The sequence below is a fragment of the Chiloscyllium plagiosum genome, unplaced genomic scaffold, assembly GCF_037043375.1.
Source record: "Chiloscyllium plagiosum isolate Xiang-an unplaced genomic scaffold, Cpla_swu_hap1 HiC_scaffold_12, whole genome shotgun sequence".
In the NCBI taxonomy this organism is placed as follows: Eukaryota; Metazoa; Chordata; class Chondrichthyes; order Orectolobiformes; family Hemiscylliidae; genus Chiloscyllium; species Chiloscyllium plagiosum.
In genome coordinates, this window is record NW_028270150.1 from 106,030,112 (window position 1) to 106,050,974 (window position 20,863).

The 20,863-nt window shown below is 40.8% G+C and overlaps 1 protein-coding gene across 3 annotated transcripts in view; it reads left to right on the forward strand.

The window, feature by feature from the left end:
- The window catches only part of LOC122551886 (AP-1 complex subunit sigma-2), a 43,296-nt gene that overhangs the window by 11,333 nt on the left and 11,100 nt on the right, over positions 1 to 20,863 (forward strand). For 2 of the 3 annotated variants that reach the window (XM_043694457.2, XM_043694458.2), the window contains exon 4: positions 676 to 813. In XM_043694457.2, coding sequence (XP_043550392.1) covers positions 676 to 813 — 138 coding nt within the window. Of the gene's footprint in view, positions 1 to 675; positions 814 to 13,719; positions 13,820 to 20,863 lie in introns of all 3 variants that reach the window. The other variant, XR_006312227.2, reaches the window with a different exon arrangement.

Here is a 20,863-nt window from a genome sequence, read left to right on the forward strand (position 1 = left end):
GATGAAATCATCTGATGGCCTACTTGTGCATCTGATCCTTATGTCCCTTTGTGTGATCTTGAGCACATGATACAACTATTTGGGGGGGGAAAAAAGTCATAAACCAAAATTCTGTAAAATTTAAACCCTTTTACTTTTTACAAGATGACATGAAAAACTACAATTATTCTTGCCATTTGACACTCAACTTTTAATTTGGAACAGATGCGAATTATTGCAGTAATTGAATCTGAAATTGCATGGTATTGGGAATGGTAAAAGGGAGATGGATCAAATGCAACCTATAACACCTGTGGTATCTTGTTCCTGTATCTAATGTTGACCGGAACCTATCAGTGTAGCATCTTGTACAATTACTTAATGCTACACATATTTCTAAACTTGTGAAATTCCTTGACATGGTATATTTTATTGCACCAGCTGTCAGTATGGTGATCCATTGTACATACAAGTTCCGCTTGCTAAACTTAGCATCTGTTTGTGAAGTCAAATGACATGAAACTGCTCACTTCTGTTGGTTGAAATCGTGCATAATGTGCCAAATAAAATTCTAATCTGCAGATACATGTCTGAGAAGCTTGTAGTTATTCAAGTTATAAAGTATTGCCCCGTGGATATTTTTAAAGATCTAAACCAAGTGTAATGACCGTGTTTTTCTTAACCCCTCTCTTGAAGGTCTGCGAACTTGACATTATCTTCAATTTTGAGAAGGCTTATTTTATCCTGGATGAGTTCTTGTTAGGAGGGGAGGTGCAGGAGACTTCAAAGAAGAATGTCCTGAAAGCAATTGAACAAGCTGATCTGCTGCAGGAGGTATGAATTAAGAAGCGTACTTGCATGAGCATGTTATGTTGTGCCAGAAGGAATTACTTTCCTTGTACCAATCTTAACTGGGAAGTACGGCTTAGATTGCAAAGTTTGGACTTTTAAAATTTCCTTCAGTTTGTGTTTGTCATACATCATGTGTACTTTGCAATTGCATGTCTCTTGCCAAAACTGAAATGTATTGTTAACACTGCTTGCATTGATGTAAGTGTGTGTGTGTATGTCTTAAATAGTTTTTCTGGATTAAAGCCACAATATGGTTTTTTTCCTCGACATTTGCCTAGATGTGATCATTAAGGCAGCCATGATCCCTCAAATATATCCTTTCTTTTAATAAGCACATTCTCCAGTTTATCCTTTGTTCGACATTGTGCCACTGTCTCCCTCTTCTGTCATAAGTTATCCTTTGTTTTAAGAGCTTGGTTTCTCGTTGAGGTTTGACAGAAGTTTTAAATGACTTCCATCCCCTTTTACACATTTGTGCTTCTCTACTGCTCTATTTCTGAATCCCAGAAGCATAACTAATATCTGCGATGTTCTTCAGGTATATTACATAAAGGCACATGTACAATATGGTGCAAAACTTAATAGAGCTTTCAGCAGCAGAGAGAACTTGGTGGTTGACTATTATTGTGTATTTTTTTCAGAAAAGTGCATTACAGACTCTTCAGAACTGCTGTATCTCACTAAACCATAATTGTTAACTGGAAGTCTTTGCATGGAAATGTTAGATGAATTGATTAAAATCTCTTGTCGTTCCTCACTGTCTGCTTTCTTGGCTTGAATTTGATCTCTCTAATCCCCTCCCTGTCCTGTTTCAGCCTCGTCTGAGTTTTATACTCCATCTGTCATTACTTGTTCTATCTCTGCAACAATTTGTCTACCTTAGTACCATTGAAGCCTTAATAAATTATTTTGGATTTGATAATTTTTCTCTCCAATCTGTTTAATTGTTTCCTTGGTTCTGTCCTATGTAAAGTCCAACTTGTTCAAAGCTTCACATATGTTATTATAGAGTCATAGAGATGTACAGCATGGAAACAGACCCTTCGGTCCAACCTGTCCATACCTGATATCCCAACCCAATCTAGTCCCACCTGCCAGCACCTGGCCTATATCCCTCCAAACCCTTCCTATTCGTATACCCGTCCAAATGCCTCTTAAATGTTGCAATTGTACCAGCCTCCACCACTTCCTCTGGCAGCTCATTCCATACACGTACCACCTTCTGCGTGAAAAAGTTGCCCCTTAGGTCTCTCTTATATCTTTTCCCTCTCACCCTAAACCTCTAGTTCTCCCCCCACCCCAGGGAAAAGACTTTGTCTATTTATCCTATCCATGCCCTTCATAATTTTGTAAACCTCTATAAGGTCCACCCCTCAGCCTCTGACGCTCCAGGGAAAACAGCCCCAGCCTGTTCAGCCTCTCCCTATAGCTCAAATCCTCCAACCCTGGCAACATCCTTGTAAATCATTTCTGAACCCTTTCAAGTTTCACAACATCTTACCGATAGGAAGGAGACCAGAATTGCACGCAATATTCCACTGTGGCCTAACCAATGTCCTGTACAACTGCAACATGACCTCCCAGCTCCTGTACTCAATACTCTGACCAATAAAGGAAAGCATACCAGACGCCTTCTTCACTATCCTATCTACCTGCGACTCTACTTTCAAGGAGCTATGAACCTGCACTCCAAGGTCTCTGTTCAGCAACACTCCCTTACAACCTTACCTTTAAGTGTACAAGTCTGAATTAAACTCCATCTGCCACTTCTCAGCCCAATGGCCCATCTGGTCCAGATCCTGTTGTAATCTGAGGTAACCCTCTTCACTGTCCATCTGCCCTTTGTCCCTCATCCTTACTGATCCTGTCCTGTGACACTGTGCAAAATAACACAACTGAGGAGTCATGACATGCTTGCCACTTTTTAGCCCTCAACTCCCATTCCTTTACAATTAAAAAAAAATCCATTGGTGTCACATGGTGGTGTTTGTGGGATCCTGTTGTGCTTAAAGACTGTTTGTTTTGTTTGGCTACATCACATCAGTGGCTACACTTCAAATGAATTAGCTGGCACATGATTTAGGGTCCGAGAGTGTCCCGAGGATGTAAAAGGTCATAGAGAAATTCTTTTATTTGCATTATCTGAAGAGCGTAGTTTGTAAATTTTTATCAAAGGAATGACCTGCTTAGGAGGTAGTTAATCAAATAAGATAATTAACTACATGCCACTATCCCACCAGAGAAAACATGGCAAAGATTTCAGGAAACAACCATGATTGAGTACTGTTCCAGTACATTACACAAATTGTTATACATTTGTTGATTTGGCTTCAAAGCATGTAACATTCTTGTAACATTCTCAATCTCTTAATTCATAAATGGGAAATTTTACTACTAGCTGCCATCAAGATATTTCAAGCTATTATTAAGGTAATGAAATTGCTAAGAAGCTTGTTAAGCTGAACACCTGTTGGCAAGTGTTGACATGGATTCACAACTTTCTCTGAGCACACATGCTATCATGATAAGTTGATGTTCCTTATAACTGCAGCACCTTCTTGCTGGTGCCTGAGACAACTGATAACTTGGCTTTATTAACTTTACACATAATAATAACGATGTTGTTATCTCTGCCTGTGATGCACTTTCTAAACCTTATTCTCACAGGGGGGACTTGAGCAACAAATCTTGGCTTATATTTCCGATGTGATACCGATGCTGTATTGTTGGAAGTGCTACTTTTTTCAGATGCGGTATTAAACCAAGACCTTAACGATCCATAAAGCACCCCCATAGCACAACTTAGAAGAAGAGCAGAGGAATTGTCCAAGGTGTCAACCTCTTGACCAATGTAACTAGAAGATTAGATTAGATTAGATTAGATTATATTAGTGTGGAAACAGGCCCTTCGGCCCAACAAGTCCACACCGACCCGCCGAAGCGCAACCCACCCATACCCCTACATTTACCCCTTACCTAACACTATGGGCAATTTAGTATGGCCAATTCACCTGACCTGCACGTCTTTGGACTGTGGGAGGAAACCGGCGCACCCGGAGGAAACCCATGCAGACACAGGGAGAATGTGCAAACTCCACACAGTCAGTCGCCTGAGGCGGGAATTGAACCCGGGTCTCTGGCGCTGTGAGGCAGCAGTGCTAACCACTGGGCCACCGTGCCGCCCATCATTAGGTCAGCTGGTCACCATCACACAGGGAGCTTTCCATGCATAAGGTTGACTGTGATCTTTCCGACGTTGATTTCGGACGGTACTTAATTGGATTTAATGCTTTGGGTTGTTCTGAGATCATGCAACACATGATATCAATATATTTCAATGATATGAGATAGCTTTGGCAAACAGGGTTAAGGAGAATCCAAAGGGTTTTTATAAATACATTGAGGACAAAAGGGTAACAAGGAAGATAATAGGGCCCCTCAGAGATCAGAAAGGCAGCTTATGTGTGGAACCGCAGAAAACGGGGGAGATACTAAATGTGTACCTTGCATCAGTATTTACTGTGGAAAAGGATATGGAAGATATAACTGTTGGGAATTAGATGGTGACACCTTGCAAAATGTCAATATTACAGAGGAGGAAGCTGGATGTCTTGAAACGAATAAAGGTGGATGAATCCCCAGGACCTGATCAGGTTTACCTTAGAACTCTGTGGGAAGCTAGGGAAGTGATTGATAGGCCCCATGCTGAGATGTTTGTATCATCGATAATCACAGGTGAGGTACCGGAATACTGGAGGTTGGGTGACATGGTGCCACTGTTTAAGAAAGGTGGTAAGAAAAAGCCAGGGAGCAATAGACGAGTGAGCCTGACCTCCGTTGTGGGTAGTTTGTTGGAGGGAATCCTGAGGGACAGGATGTACATGTATTTGGAAAGGCAAGGACTGATTAGGGATAGTCAAATGGCTTTGTGAGTGGGAAATCATGCCTCACAAACTTGATCGGGTTTTTTGAAGAAGTAACAAAGAGGATTGATGAGGGTAGAATGACGAATGTGAATTATATGACCTTCAGTAAGGCGTTTGACAGGGTTCCCCATGGGAGACTAGTTAGCAAGGTTAGATCTCACGGAATACAGGGAGAACTAGCCATGTGGATGCAGAACTGGCTCGAAAGTAGAAGATGAAGGGTTGCTCTTCAGACTGGAGGCCTGTGAACAGTGGAGTGCCATAAGGATCAGTGCTGGATCCACTACCTTTCATCATTTATATAAATTATTTGGATGAGAACATAGGAGGTATACTTACTAAGTTCTCAGATGGCACACAATTGGAGATGTAGTGGACAGCAAAGGTTACCTCAGAGTACAATGGGATCTTGATCAGATGGGCCAATGGGCTGAGGAGTGGCAGATGGAGTTTAATTTAAATAAATTTGAGGAGCTGCATTTTGGAAAAGCAAATCTTAGCAGGACTTATACACTTAATGGGAAGGTCCTAAGGAGAGACCTTGGAGTGCAGCTTCATAGTTCCTTGAAAGTAGTCACAGGTAGATAGGATAGTGAAGAAGGTGTTTGGTATGCTTGCCTTTATTGGTCAGTACATTGAGTTTAGGAGTTGGAAAGTCATGTTGCAGTTGTACTGCTTATTTCGTTGGTTAGGCCACTTTTGGAATACTGCATTCATTTCTGGTCCCTCTGCTATGGGGAGGATGCTGTGAAACCTGACAGGGTTCAGAAAAGATTTACAAGGATGTTGCCAGGGTTGGAGGATTTGAGATACAGGGAGAGGCTGAATAGGCTGGGGCTGTTTTCCCTGGAGTATCAGAGGCTGGGGTGATCTTATCAAGGTTTATAAAATCATGGACATGGGTAGGATAAATAAACAAAGTCTTTTTCCCTGAAGTGTTGGAGTCCAGAACTAGAGGGAAAAGGTTAGGGTGAGAGGAGAAAGATGTAAAAGGGACCTAAGAGACAGTTTTTTCATACAGAGGGTGGTGCGTGTATGGAATGAGCTACCAGAGGAAGTGGTGGAGATTGGTACAATTACTGCATTTAAAAGGCATCTGGATGGGTATATGAATATGAAGTGTTTGGAGGGATATGGGCCAAGTGCTGGCCAATAGGGCTAGATTAGGTTAGGATATCTGGTCGGCATGGACAAGTTGTACCGAAGGGTCTGTTTCCATGCTGTACTTCTGTGTGACTCTGACAAAACTGTGTTGCTTGGTCTGCATTGAGATAACTGGTGACCAAGGTGACCATTATTTAAGAAAGGCTGTAAGGAAACGCTAAGGAACCATAGACTGGTTAGCCTTATATCAGTGATGGGTAAGTTGTTGGAAAGGATTCTGAGGATCAGGATTTACATGCATTTGGAATGCAAGAACTGATTAGCGATAGTCAGTGTGGTTTTGTGCATGGAACATCATTCTCACTAACTTAAGTATTTTTGAAGAGGTGACAAAGGAAATTGATGAAGGTAGAGTGATAGACATTGTCTATATGGACGTCAGCAAAGCATTTGACAAGGTTCCGCATAATAGACTGGTTAAAAAGCTTAGATCACATAAGATCCAGAGGGAATAGCCAATTGGATGCAAAATTGGCTTGAAGGTAGGGTGGTGGTGGAAGGTTGTTTTTTGGACTGGAGGCCTGTGACCAGTGGTGTGTCACAAAAATCACTGCTGGGTCCACTGCTTTTCATCTTCTGTATAATGATTTGGATATGTATGGAGGAGGAATGGTTAATAAGTTTGCAGCTGACACCAAAATAGGTGGTTTAGTGGACAGTGAAGAAGATTATCTCTGTAGAAAGCAACCTTGATCAGATGGGCCAATGGGCTGAGATGTGGCAGATGGAGTTTAATTTAGATAAATGTGAGGTGCTGCATTTTTGGTAAGGCAAACCGGGGCATGACTTATACACTTAATGATAAGGTCCTGGGGAGTGTTGCTGAACAAAGAGACCTAGTGGTGCAGGTGCATTGTTCTCTGAAAGTGGAGCCGCAGGTAGACAGGATGGTGAAGAAGGTGTTTGGCACATTTGCTTTCATTGGTCAGAGTATAGGCGTTCGGATGTCATGTTGCGGCTGTACAGGACATTGGTGAGGCAACGTTTGGAATACTGTGTACAATTCTGGTGACCCTTCTATATGAGAAATATTGCTAAACTTGAGAGGGTGCAGAAAAGACTTGCAAGGATGTGGCCAGGATTGGAAAGTTTGAGCTGTGGGGATAGGTTGAATAGGCTGGGACTATTTTCCCTGGAGTATCACAGGCTGACGAGTTACCTTTATAGAGGCTTATGAAATGATGAGGTTATTCAATGTAAGTAGCTAAGGTATTTTTGCTAGGGTAGGGGAGTCCAAAACTAGAGAGTATAGGTTTAAGGTGGAGGGGAAAGATTTTAAAAGGGACCTAAGGGGCAACATTTTCACACAGGGTGGTGTCTGTATGGAATGAGCTGCCAGAGAGTGTGGTAGAGGTTGCTACAATTATAGCATTTAAAAGGCTTTTGGATGGGTATATGAAGAGGAAAGATTTCCAGGGATTTGGCAAATGGGACTAGGTTAGTTTGGGACGGCTGGTCAGTACAGATGAGTTGGATTGAAGGATCTGTTTCGGTGCTCTGACTTTATGACTCTATAAAGTGGCTTGGAAATCTGACTGGCATCTGAATGGCAATCCTTGTATAAGGTGCTGAACCAGAGGGCATGAGGGATCGCACGATTAAAACAGATGTGATAGAATTTCTTGTCTCAGAGGGTAGTGACTCTGTGGAATTCTTTACTTCAGAGGGTTATCAAGGCTGGGTCATTAAGTATGTTCAAGGCTGAGATACAGATTTTTAATCAGTAAGGGAATGAAGGGAAAAGATAGAAAAAGTGGCGTTGAAGTTCACATTGAATGGTGGAGCAGACCTAATGGGCTGAATGGACTGTTTCTGCTCCTGCATCTTATGGTCTTGTATGCAATAAAGAATATTGTAATCTACTCCTGGATTTGTACATCCATTCATCCATTGTCTTTGTAGAACTAGTCTTTTGAGGGCAGTCCAGAGGCCAAATTGTGACACAATTGAAAGCATATGGTAAAGCAATCATTTGTCAACAGGACCTCATGTTGTTATGTTTGATTTAAACAACATAAAAGTAACAGAATACTGAACAAAAGCAAAACAGGATATCAAGCAAGAGTAGAAGCTGATGGCTAAAAGAACAATGATTCTAGATTATCTGCACAAAGTACCTTGAGTGGTCACTCATGCAACAAGTTGTGCCTAATAACAGAAACAAGATGAAGAGAAGACAAGTTGGATTGAAAGGTCTGTTTCTATGCTGTATGAGTTTGGATGCTGGAAATCAAAAACAGCAACAGAAATTGCTGGGAAAACTCAGCAGATCTGGCAGCATCTGTGGAGAGTAAGCTGAGTTAACATTTTGCATCCACTGACCATCCTGAAGAGAAGTTAAGTTGGTTTCTAGATCAAAATTATTGGTCACTTTAGAGGTTGAGGTGTTTAAGATAATTTAAAGATCCAGAGTAAGCAGAGATTAATTATTTCTTCTTGTGGGGAAAGTTCAGAACAAAGGGCTGCACCATTAAAGTTACAACTATGCCATGCATGTGTTAGGTTTGCCATCCTAAAAAGCTCCCCCCTTATCCTAACTTTGACTTCTATTAGGTAGCCAATCCTCTATCCAGACTGATACACTATCTGCAACACATGAGTTCTTATCTTATTATGTGGCCTAATGTGTGGCTGTATACAGATCAGCAGTGACATGCCTTCTACAAGGATTGTCATTCAGATGCCAGTCAGATTTCCAAGCCACCTTATAGAGTAATAACGTCAGAGCATGGAAACAGATCCTTCAATCCAACTCATCTTAGAAAGCACTTCTTTTTATACATGTTAAAGGAAATCTGCCTCTTATTCTCCTCAAATGCTGTTGAGGTAGTGGATCACTTGAAAGCTTTAAAACTTACAATGGAGACGTTTTGGGAAGACTATTAAGGGACTGATAAGTGGTGTTCTAATTGAATAGTGAAACACGATAGAGAGGGTGGGTAAGCCTCCTTTTGTAAAGATCACTGAGAAGAAAGTGAAATAACCCTCTGATGAATTTCAATGCCAGACTGCCACAGTTCAAGATGGTCCATCTGCACCTTCTCAACAGCAATTAGAGATGGACAAGATATATTAGCTTTGCCAGTAATACCCACATCCCCTGCATTTTTTTAATATTCAAGTCACTTTTATGGGTTTCTGTTGGTGCCTCAGCGATATCTATTACAGTACAGCTGCCTCTTGGCTTTCTTGACACATTCACACACTGCAGTTTGCTTCTGCAAAACTATTCTCGTGTATCTGGACTGCTTGGAACAGTCAATTTATCAGAAATTCATCTATTTTGTTTCTACTCAAATATTAATCTGAGTCTTCCATTTTGGTAACTTTTCTTGAGTGCTTTAAATGGAATTTATTCTGAATAGGAATTTGAGATTTCTAATGTTACATGTTATCTCTAATGTTACATGTCTTTTGTAATAGAATATTTTAATGTAAGTTTGGTGATTGCTCACTTCTGGAGAGTCTGATCTATGTGGAAAGCCATTAGTGTCTCTGCTGTCTATTTCTGTATGTTTGGCTAATGGGCAGTAAAAACAATCAAAAGTTATTTTTTGTGTCTTTGGATCAATGTTATAGTTCTCGGATCCCAATTTCTGCACCTGTCCTCCCCTATGCCATTACTGTTCAAGAAGTGAGGCAGGTGACCTGCATAGTGCCTCCAATCAGTGTGCTGGTGTGATAAAACTGGGTGTTGTCTAAGAATGACCTTGGCCTGTGTAGGGTTGCTTTCTTTGGCTTGGGCTATGTAAATGAGTTTATATGACTTTTCATATTGTGCACTGTGTGTATCTGTACAGTAGTGTGCTTGCCCCTGCTTTACCAAATGTCACTTTCACTTTGTATATTTTGACAATACTCTGGGCATTTTAATATTCATGTCTATTGCAAAGTACTTCATCCACACAGCCATTTATTTTCAGATTTCTGTTACAAGTTACATTTATGCAGGTTAGCAATAATTTATCAATTTGTGAGCTTCTTTAATTTAAGGCAGTTTTCAATAATGAATGAGGTACTGTATATGTATGAGCTTTCAATCTGATGTTAGTATTTATACAGATGGGGAAGAAAGTGCATGAGCACTCTGAATCTGATAATGCCATTAATGCTGTAGTATGTAAAAATTAAGATGTTTAGGCGATGGAGGTAAGTGTGAACTTATTTATGGGCATTTTGCACTTCAGATGTCCAGCAGTAGGCAATTTTAATATGTCTTTGTAGGATTTTTGACATAAAAAGTTGAGAGAATTCCTGTTTCAGGGAAGAGTTTGGGCAGTGAGATGAATATTGAAATTTATCTTTTGAGGTATCTTATCCTGTCGTCATTTGCTGATTTCATATTACTGGGCAAGGTCAGTGCATCTTGTGTAATCAATTTCTGAGTTTTAGCATCAATTATCTAACTAAGTATTACTTTAACATTTCAAAATGTTGGTCCCCTCTTCTAACAATTATCAAATTTAGTATGAAGTTTTGAATTTCTCACTCTCTGAAAATCATCATTCGCTTTCCCTAGAATAGATGAATAATCTATGCTTTTAATACAGATCTAACTGAATGTACTGTTCACTATGAATTTTAGGGCTCGAAAAAATGTAATCAGGGACCAATTTCAATGAATTAAAAATTTGTGCTGTGCACGTGACAAAATGAATTACTGCCATCTTGCAGTCTACCCTTGCATTGATAAAATTTAATGCTGGTTGGCTATCAATCAAAAGGATGAATTGTATTAGTTGAATAGCACCCACTGTGAATAATTCCAAGGACAGCTCAGAGGTGAAAGAAAATGAATGCTTAAAAAAACTCAATGTGTACTTTAAGAACAGCACAGTGGATTAACACATTTTCTGGTTTACAATGAGTGATCCACTCCGAAGGTCATAGGTTATGTTGCTGATTTCACTCAAATTCTTGCTTGAGCTCTTTGAAATGATAGCTCTGTGTCTTGGATGGTCATGCAATTTGATGGTCAGCACCTTTTCTAACTGTCTGTCTGGTTTCTGAACCAAATGTATTTCTCTGTTCACTTGAACTGGTTCAGTCAATAACCTTATGAAAGTCATTCTCCAAGCTATACTCTATTCAGATTGGTTCCTGATTATTTGTTTTTGAGATGAATAAATTGAGGTGGGCTTTCAGTTTTTATAATACCACACTTCTGTTAACTCAACCATGAGCACTTGAACAGTGCATGAATAGTTTCTAGGCTGTGGTTGAGAGGAGGTGAGAAAGGAAAGCAAGGGAATGCTTTAGTCTTGAATATGCTTAACGATGGAGCTTCCACAGCTTTCTAGGGTAGAAACTTGCCAAGATTGAGTCCAGTGTCTTTGTTTCCTCCTTCACAGTGTGAAGTTATCCACTTATTCACATTCTATCAGCCCTGTTCCTCCTCTCACACTCAGCCTGTCCAAATCTCTGAAAATTCTTTGTATCCTCCTTGCAACTCGAATTCTTCTCCAGTTTTGTCATCTGCATATTTGGAAATTATATTTGGTCCCCACACCCGGATCACTTCTACAAATATTGAACAGCTATGGCCCTAGCACTGATCCTTGCAGTACCTCACTAATCATAATAGGTCCTTTTATGCCTATTTTTTTTTTCCATCTGATAGCAAGTTCTCAATCCATATGAGTATATTGCCCCAGATATCAAGTGCTCTAACTTTGATTGCTAACCTGTGTGAGAAATTAACTCCTGCAAGGATTTTCAGAAGGCTTTTGTTGTGGGCTCTGTCAGCTTTGACCATAATTGCCTTGCTTCCTGTGAGCTACATGGTGACACTGGAACTTCTGTGCTTGGAACTCTTGGCTCTTTAATCTTCACAGGCTACCTATGCAGCACAGGCTGCTTTCTGGTTGGTTCAGTTACTTCAGTGAAACAGTGGCATTACTAGATTACTTAGTGTGGAAACAGGCCCTTCGGCCCAACAAGTCCATACCAACCCACCGAAGCGCAACCCACCCAGAACCATTACCCTACATTTACCCCTTCACCTAACACTACGGACAGTTTAGCGTGGCCAATTCACCTAACCTGCACATTTTTGGATTGTGGGAGGAAGCCGGAGCACCTGGAGGAAACCCACGCAGACGTGGGGAGAATGTGCAGACTCCACACAGAGTCACCTGAGGTGGGAATTGAACCCAGGTCTCTGGCGCTGTGAGGCAGCAGTGCTAACCACTGTGCCACCGTGCCGTATTCTTGATTCAATTAAGAAATAGCCCAAAAATATCAAAATTCTAGAAATGGAAATCTGCAGAAAGGCCTCACTGTTGCTCACAACAGCTCCATTAGCTATATTGGAGGAAGATAACATATACGTAGCAGCTGACAGGTGATGTGCCAGGCCAGCCTGCCAAGTCTATCAGGATAGGAGAGCTAAAGTTGTATTCACGATAATTGAGTCTTGGACAAATGTGAAGTAATTCCATTTTACCTTGGGTATAGATTTTTAACTTGAGGCTAGTTACAGTTTTTAATCTGATTTGAATCCAGTTGCTGCTCCAAAAAGATAAACTTTGCTATTTGCATAGTTGGCTAAATACAGAATGAAAATCTGAAGCTCTGTTTCAATGCAGAGCATTACTCCTGTTACTGAGTAAATTTTCCTACCTCCCACATTCACTTTGTGCAATCTCTAATTGAACCACCTATTTCATCACTCTGAGGTCTCTTTTGTTCTTAAAATTTGCAGTATTTTGTTATGGCTGTTGTTTCTTACTCAGTTTCTCAAAGAGTTGGAAGTTGTTATCATGGCGTGAGCTGGCTGAGACTGTTTCACATGTTCTAGCTTGAAATACTAGTTGCAAAAACTAGAACCAATACAGTTTGAAAACTGATGTTGTCTGGATGGCATTCTTCTCAATTCAAAATGGAGTGCCATTTTCCTTTTTTGTTAGATGTTCAAGATGATTAAACTGATATTTCTAATGATGTTTGATAGGTGCATGTAGTTCTTATGGGCATCTATTTGCATATTTTTCTTTTTCCCAACAGAATGAAATGTTCAAAACCAATAACATTAGTTTCTGGTGCTCGGCAAGATAATGCCATGATGCCATGATCTGTTTAGGTGAAGTATTTAGTAGCATGTATGGTAGCTCCAGCGTATTATGCCAGTTTCAGAGATGGGTCTGTATACTAATGGCAGAACTTTTTAGCTATAACTTGTACTTTCTGATTATGTGGTGATGACTACATAGGATCGAATTGATGAAAACAGACAATTTTAATCCTTTTATCTTTCTTTTCCTTACTTACTTTTCCAGCTTGCAGACTGTAAATAAATATGTGACTGTGGATCCTGTCCCAGTCATACCTTGATCATTTGTGCACTTCCTGTTGTCCACAAATAATTAATTGGAGTGTTTGCACTCAGAGCTGCCATGCATTTTTTTCGAGCCCAGACTTTAATTCAGACTTTTGCTATAACATATGCAGGTCATGAACTAAGAATCTGTCTTCTGCAAACTAACAGTTTTGAAGCACTTTGCACCAATTCAGAAAAAGTGCACTTTCAGCAGTAGTTTACAGTTGTGGGCCAATATTTTCATTTGAATAAAGCAATTGCTTAAAAGTTTTATATCGTAGAAGTTCAGCTGTTATTGTTGCATTCTTCAACTTACTTCATGTCCTGCTCTTACTTCCTTGCACTAATGTGAAATAATGTGGCTGCATGATATATAATTGTATGAGTTTGTTCTGTCATGTTAATAACTTTGCTTCTGTTCCGAAGGAATACGAGAAGAAAATCATTAATTCTCACATGCTGCTTAATTTTGTGTTTTAGAACCAAAATGAAGACTGGGGAAGTTTGTCAGCAGACGATATCTTATGATTGAGAGAAATCTTAGGCTATTGGCCTGTTTTGGCCCCCATCCAGATCATTGGTAACTATTTTCCCATTTGAGTGGCATGGGTATATAATTGGGAGCATAATGAATGATGCACGTTTGCAAAATTTCCGTGGCATTAATTGCTCAATTGCCTGATGTGGTAGGAACAGATTCAAAACAAAACCACACATACTTTGAAACAAAGTAGGTTGGTGATGGTGTTGGTCCTAACTGGAATCTGCATGATGGCAATGACTTGGTGCCTTGTCGCTGCTCTTGTTGTTTACAGCTAACGTTGTGAAAAGGCAGTGCTTAATTTGCAGCAGGCTTTTTTTTTAACAAGACTCTTCTGTTTAAGTTCTGATAAAATAACATTGCATTAATATTGAGGATCTGAAACAGCTACGCGCTACTCTAGATGGTTTTTGATCTCTTTGAATCTTGGTACTTCAAGGTGAAACTCCAGTTGTGATTTAAAATATGATTATAAACTTAATTGGTGTTTTGTCCAAGTTTTGAGGGGAGAAAATGCAACATTACATGAAGGGTTGGAGAGTGAGCTCCAACCCTGTGGATTTATGATATTGCAATGCTGATGATACAAGGCAAGTATTTTCTCAGATAATTATTTATTTTGTCAATTTCCTGTTTTACTTAAAAGTAATAGCTGCTGAGAAACATGTAGTTTTCCCTTTTTTAATTAGTGTACATAGGTTGAAAATATGAAACCAGTTACAACCATATTCCATAGTTAGCCTGCTATTTATATTGAAAAGGTGCATTTCTATTTAATGATTACGTTAAAGAGGATATACTGCAATTGATTTTGTTAATGAACTGGTCTACAGTTCCTCACCTTTATCCGAGCAAATAATCCATTTAATTTGCATTCAGCTGTAACATGATGGAACATTGACAGCATAAATCATAAAATAAACCCTATAAGGGCAAAGTCCAGTATTCTGAGCAGTAGTGCAGTTTCTGTCGTAGAACCCTCCTAGATCTTTGTTTTCCATCTTCTCCAGTTGTTCTATTTCCATTTTGTAATATTGAGATTAGAGCAGCCTGTGGTTATTCAAGCTTTACCCAAGATTATCTATTTGTTTAATTTAACTGCTCTGCTTCTCAATTCAATTCCTCCAGATGTTTACTATTCTTTCATAACTGCCTGTCCTTCTTAAATGGCACATACTCTTCAATATTTAGATTCCAATCTAGGTCATTCTGCACCCATGTCTCAGTAATGGCCACGAGGACATCAAACTTAACAGCGCAGTACAGGCCCTTCAGGCCTCAATGTTGCGCCAACCTGTGAACCAATCTGAAGCCCATCTAACGTACACTATTCCATTACCATCCATATGCCTATCCTATAACCATTTAAATGCCCTTAAAATTGCCGAGTCTACTACTGTTGCAGGCAGTGCATTCCATGCCCCTACTACTCTGAGTAAAGAAACTACCTCTGACATCTGTCCTATCACCCATCAATTTAAAGCTGTGTCCCCTAGTGCTAGCCATCGCCATCCAAGGAAAAAGGTTCTCACTATCCAAGCTATCTAACCCTCTGATTATCTTATATGTCTCAATTAAGTCACTTCTCAACCTTCTCTCTCACAAATAGTCTCAAATCCCTCAGTCTTTCCTCATAAGACCTTCCCTCCATACCAGGCAACATCCTAGTAAATCTCATCCGAACCTTTTCCAAAGCTTCCACATCCTTCCTATAATGCGGTGACCAGAGCTGTATGCAATACTCCAAGTGCGGCTGCACCAGAGCTTTGTACAGCTGCAGCACGATCTCGTGGTTCCGAAACTCAATCCCTCTACCAATAAGCGCTAAAACATGGTATGCCTTCTTTACAGCCCTATCAACCTGGATGGCAACTTTCAGGGATCTATGTATCTGGACACCAAGATCTCTCTGCTCATCTACACTACCAAGAATCTTACCATTAGCTCCATACTCTGCATTCCTGTTACCCCTTCCAAAGTGAACCAACTCACACTTTCCTGCATTAAACTCCATTTGCCACCTCTCAGCCCAGCTCTGCAGTTTATATATGTCCCTCTGTAACCTACAACATCTATCATCACTATCCACAACTTTACCGACCTTGGTGTCATCCACAAATTTACTAACCCATCCCTTTATACCCTCATCCAGATCATTTATATAAATGACAAACAACAGTGGATCAAAAACAGATCCTTGCAGTACTCCACTAGTAACTGAGCTCCAGAATGAATATTTCCCATCAACCACCACCATTCTTTCAGCTAGCCAATTTCTGATCCAAACCGCTAAATCACACTCAATCCCTTGCCCCCGTATTTTGTGCAAGAGCCTACCGTGGAGAACCTTATCAAACGTCTTACTGAAATCCATATATACCACATCCACCTGTTTGGTTACCATCTCAAAGAACTTAATAAAGTTTGTGAGGCACGACCTACCCTTTGTAAAACTATTTTGACTATCCCTAACCGGCTAGATTGCACCCACTTATCTCAATTTATGCAACTAGATGATCTGTTTTGTTTCAGATGCTATGTACATTCAAATATAATGCCTTCGGTTTTGTCCTTGTATTGGAACATGGAACATTATAATGCAGTACAGGCCCTTCGGCCCTTAATGTTGCGCCGACCTGTGAAACCAATCTGAAGCCCATCTAACCTATGCTATTCCATTTTCATCCATATATTTATCCAATGACCATTTAAATGCCCTTAAAGTTGGCGATGCTACTATTGATATTATTCTTATAACCTCCTAGTCTTATCTGCTGGTTTGCTCTTAAGTCTGAGTTCTCTGTCCATTCTTATCATTCTATTCATTATTTGCCACATTAATTCCCCTCTCTTTAATTTACTACATTCTGCCAAATTTGGGTCCTTGTCCTAATATTTAGTTTACATCTCATTAGTTCACAATGACATTACTTCCTGTATAGTTCAGGTGTAGACTTGTCAGAATGGTACAGATCCCACCAGCTGAAACAAAGATGGTGCCGGCACAGTAGGTAGTGTTTGGGCTCATTAGAGCGCATTTGCTCCAGGCTGATGGCATCGTTTTCTCCATGTTCTTTTCATCTTGTTTTCGTCTCTTTCTTTCTTCCTTCCTTCATCTTCAAGGCTGGAATAGTGTCGGTGGGGTAGTGGCTGCAGCTTCGATGATGTGGACCAGGACTCCTAGCAGCAGTTGTGGTGCCTGGTGTCTGGACTCATGGTGGTGGCGGTGAGGCACTGACTGCAGCAGAGTCCGGGTCCGCTGGGGTACCAGTTTCGTTGCTGTCTTTGGAGCCTGACTTCTTGAGGATTGGAACACCTTGCAGAAGTCCTAAACCCGTGTTTGAGACCCAAATTGCACAGAAGATGAATTCTTATTTAAGTGATCGCTTTTTATACTTATTGTAGCTTAAAATGGCACCAGATTGTGGCAACAGAACACTTTTCATTGCATCTTGAAGATATATGTGACAAATCTTTCACTTGCCCCAGTATCAGTGCTGGTATCCCATGAGCCAGAACCCACTTCTCTCATACCTGTCTTTCAGCCACATTTATCTCTCAACCTTGTCTACCTTATATCAATTTGCATAGGTTCAGGTAATAGTCAGAGATTATTACCTTTGAAGTTTCTGCTTATTTTGGTGCCGTGTTCCTCATACTAGCTATGCAGTACTCTTTGCTGGTTGTGCCTATTTCATCGGTGCCCTCAAGGACCATGACAACTGGATCCTCCACCTCCTACTGCAAGTTTTTCTCCAAGTCAGAGCAGGAATCCTGAACCTTGGCATCGAGTGTACTCTGGACTCGCACTCTTTGCAGAGTTCAATGTCAATCCCCCTCACTGTGGGCGGCACAGTGGTTAGCACTGCTGCCTCACAGCGCCAGAGTCCCGGGTTCAATTCCCGCTTCTGGCAACTGTCTGTGTGGAGTTTGCACATTTTCCCCATGTCTACGTGGGTTTCCTCTGGGTGCTCCGGTTTCCTCCCACAGTCCAAAGATGTGCAGGTTAGGTGAATTGGCCATGCTAAATTGCCGGTAGTGTTAGGTGAAGGGGTAAACGTAGGGGAATGGGTCTGGGTGGGTTGCTCTTCGGAGGGTCGGTGTGGACCTGTTGGGCCGAAAGGCCTGTTTCCACACTAAGTAATCTAATCTAATCTATAATGTCCCCTACCACCATTACATTCCTAGTGACTCCTGTATAGGCATACCATGGTTATTTTGCTCATCAATCCCACAGACCCTGCTGTCATCCTAACAATCTGAGAGAACTTCAAACCTGTTGGACAATTGTAGATGCTAACACTCCTGTCTTCTTAATCCCTTGCCTAGCTCACTTGCGATCACACCCTGCTGTGTGTGACACTAACATCCTATCGTCCTACAAGAGCACTCTATCTTAAGAGGTGTGACAGCCTCTTGATACAAAGAATTCAGGTAGCTTGCTCCATCGCTGATGTTTTGCAACATCTGGAGTTCAGCCTTCAGCTCAAGATCCGAGCTGAGGCTGCTACAACTTCAAAGAGTTACCGCAGATGTTTTTGCCTTGGATCACATTGATGTCCATGAGCTCCCATGTACTGCAGCTTTGAAACATCACCAATACTACCATTCTTAATGTGTTTTTGATTCATTAATTATATTCACTTGCACTTTATGGTATTACATTAACACGAATGTGTATACTCTGCCCAAACTTGAGATTAGAACGCACTGTAACCAATTAACAGATAACCAAACATCTGGCTTCTTTGCCTGCAGTGGAGCAAGAACCAGTTCCTATCAATCAGTTCTTTGCTTTGTGCTGACGTCACTCTCGTCGGTGTTTTTGAATTTTGGGGTAGTCGATGACTGTATTTGTCTCACGCGAGTGTGGCTGTCTTCACTCTCGGAAGGCCTTGTTATTCACAGAGGTGTGCCGTGGAGAAAAGAAGCCAGAGCTCACATTTGTCATTCAGGTATGGTTTGGAGCAGTTTTAGCAGCACTTGATAATGTGCGTTGATAACGTGAGGTGGGAGGGGACATGTATTGGTTATAATCAGGAACAGAGCACCGAAAGTGGAGCAGATCAAGAGCTGCAGAAGTTTAGAGAATGAGTGCCAAAGGCCCATGTACGTTTGGGACATTTGTGGTATTTGTGGAGAGATTTTGCTAAGTGAACGGACAGAAGTAGATGGGTTCATGAATAGGAAGGTCAAGAATAGATGGACAGCAAGCAAGAAAATTATCCAGATTATTTATAATTGGCACAACAGGAGTACTGCGGTTACGTGCCATGGCAAAAAACCAAACCTGAAATATCCCTCAAGCCACTCACTATCTGGATTTGGAATCTCAAAGCTTCCTTTCCTTCACTATCTCTGGGTCAAATTCCTGGAGATGTTTTCCCGACAGTGTTGTGGGTAGACCTGACATCTCGTGGACCTCAGCATTTCGAGAGGTTGGCTGACCACTACATTCTCCTGTGAGTGAATTAAAAAGAATACTTGGGAGGCATGTACAGAGAGAGATTACTTTTGAGAATTGAGAGGGGTCCAACAAGGTGAGGTGTGCAAAGGAGAAGAAAGTGCAGGAGGACTAAGCATCAGATCAGGGATAAGTATCTAGGTAGACGAAAGTGAGGATTGCAGATGCTGGAGATCAGAGTAGAGAGTGTGGTGCTAGAAAAGTACAGCAGGTCAGGCAGCATCTGAGGAGCAGGAGAATTGATGTTTTGGGCATAAGACTCATTCCTGATGAAGGGCTTATGTCCAAAACGTCAATTCTCCTGCTCCTCTGATGCTGCCTGACCACCTGTGCTTTTCCAGCACCACCCCAGGTAGGAGGCTTCTTCGAGTAGGAAGGTGTTATCAGTCCTGAGTTAGACGCTCATTAAAGCCCATAAATGTTGGTCTAGTCATCCAGAGTAAACTCACAATAGCAATCATCTTGCTCACAGTGCACAGATATTCTGGAGTGTGATGGGGAGAAGGGCAGTGAGAGCTGATCTGTTGACAGCTCTGTTGAACTGTTTAAATGAGGAAGAAGGTTGGTAAGACTTAGCGCTCAGCAGGTGCACTAGACGGGAAGGTCAATGAGACAGTGAGATTGAGCACTTGAAGTCCCTGACCATATGGCGACAGAGCCAAGTGCCTCAATGAGTCAGTTAGAAGGAAGCTGTGGACTTATATAAAAGCAAACCATGTATGACGTAGCTGGAAGAGAAGTATGAAGGGATGGAATGTGGAGAGCAAGGAAGAAGGGGCTTTGGTGACAGTCAACAGTGAAGTTGTAGCTTTCCATTTAAATTCTTTTTTTAAAGAATTTCTGGCTTCTCTCTTTCTTCTGTGAAAACTCGCCACTCCTCTTGCATTTTCGTGAAATTAATTTTCCATTTGCGCAAAAATCTGAGAGGTTAATATGTTCTTTTATTTTGTCAAAAATCTTTAGTATTTGTGTACTGCTTGATGCAGTGATGATGTTTTGAAGGCATGCCAACCAAAGCTGCAAAGCAGTATATCATATGTTACCTTATCAGAGAGCTGTCTGCAATTAAACAAAACTGGTGACTGCAGTTATCGGCCTGGCTTGAATCTTGATGTCTTAATCAAATTTGTTCGTAATATTTTCAAACTAACTCAAAGTCTTCTGTGAACACCTTCTAAACCCTGTTTCAGCAATAGCTTTGGCTTAAAGAATTCCAAGTTCACATCAAACTGGCAGCTCTGAAGAAGGGTCACTCGACCCAAAATGTTAACTCTGATTTCTCTCCAGAAATGCTGCCGGACCTGCTGAGACTTTCAAGCAATTTCTGTTTTTGTTTCTGATTTCCAGCATCTGCAGTTCTTTCACAGTTTTTTTTTATTGAAGCACAAAATTGGCGCAGACATAAGTAAACACCAATGACACGGAAAACAGTGAAACAAATTTCTATACATTTTGATACAAAGAGGAATATTGTATGTTTGTAAAATAATTGTCTTTTTAATAAGATTGCATCAATAATATTTTTAACCAAGCAATACGTACACATTGGAACCTCCTTAAGCCTATGTTTTTTGTCCAGCGGTTTATTTCAAATCACAAACTTGTGGAGCACTACTCCT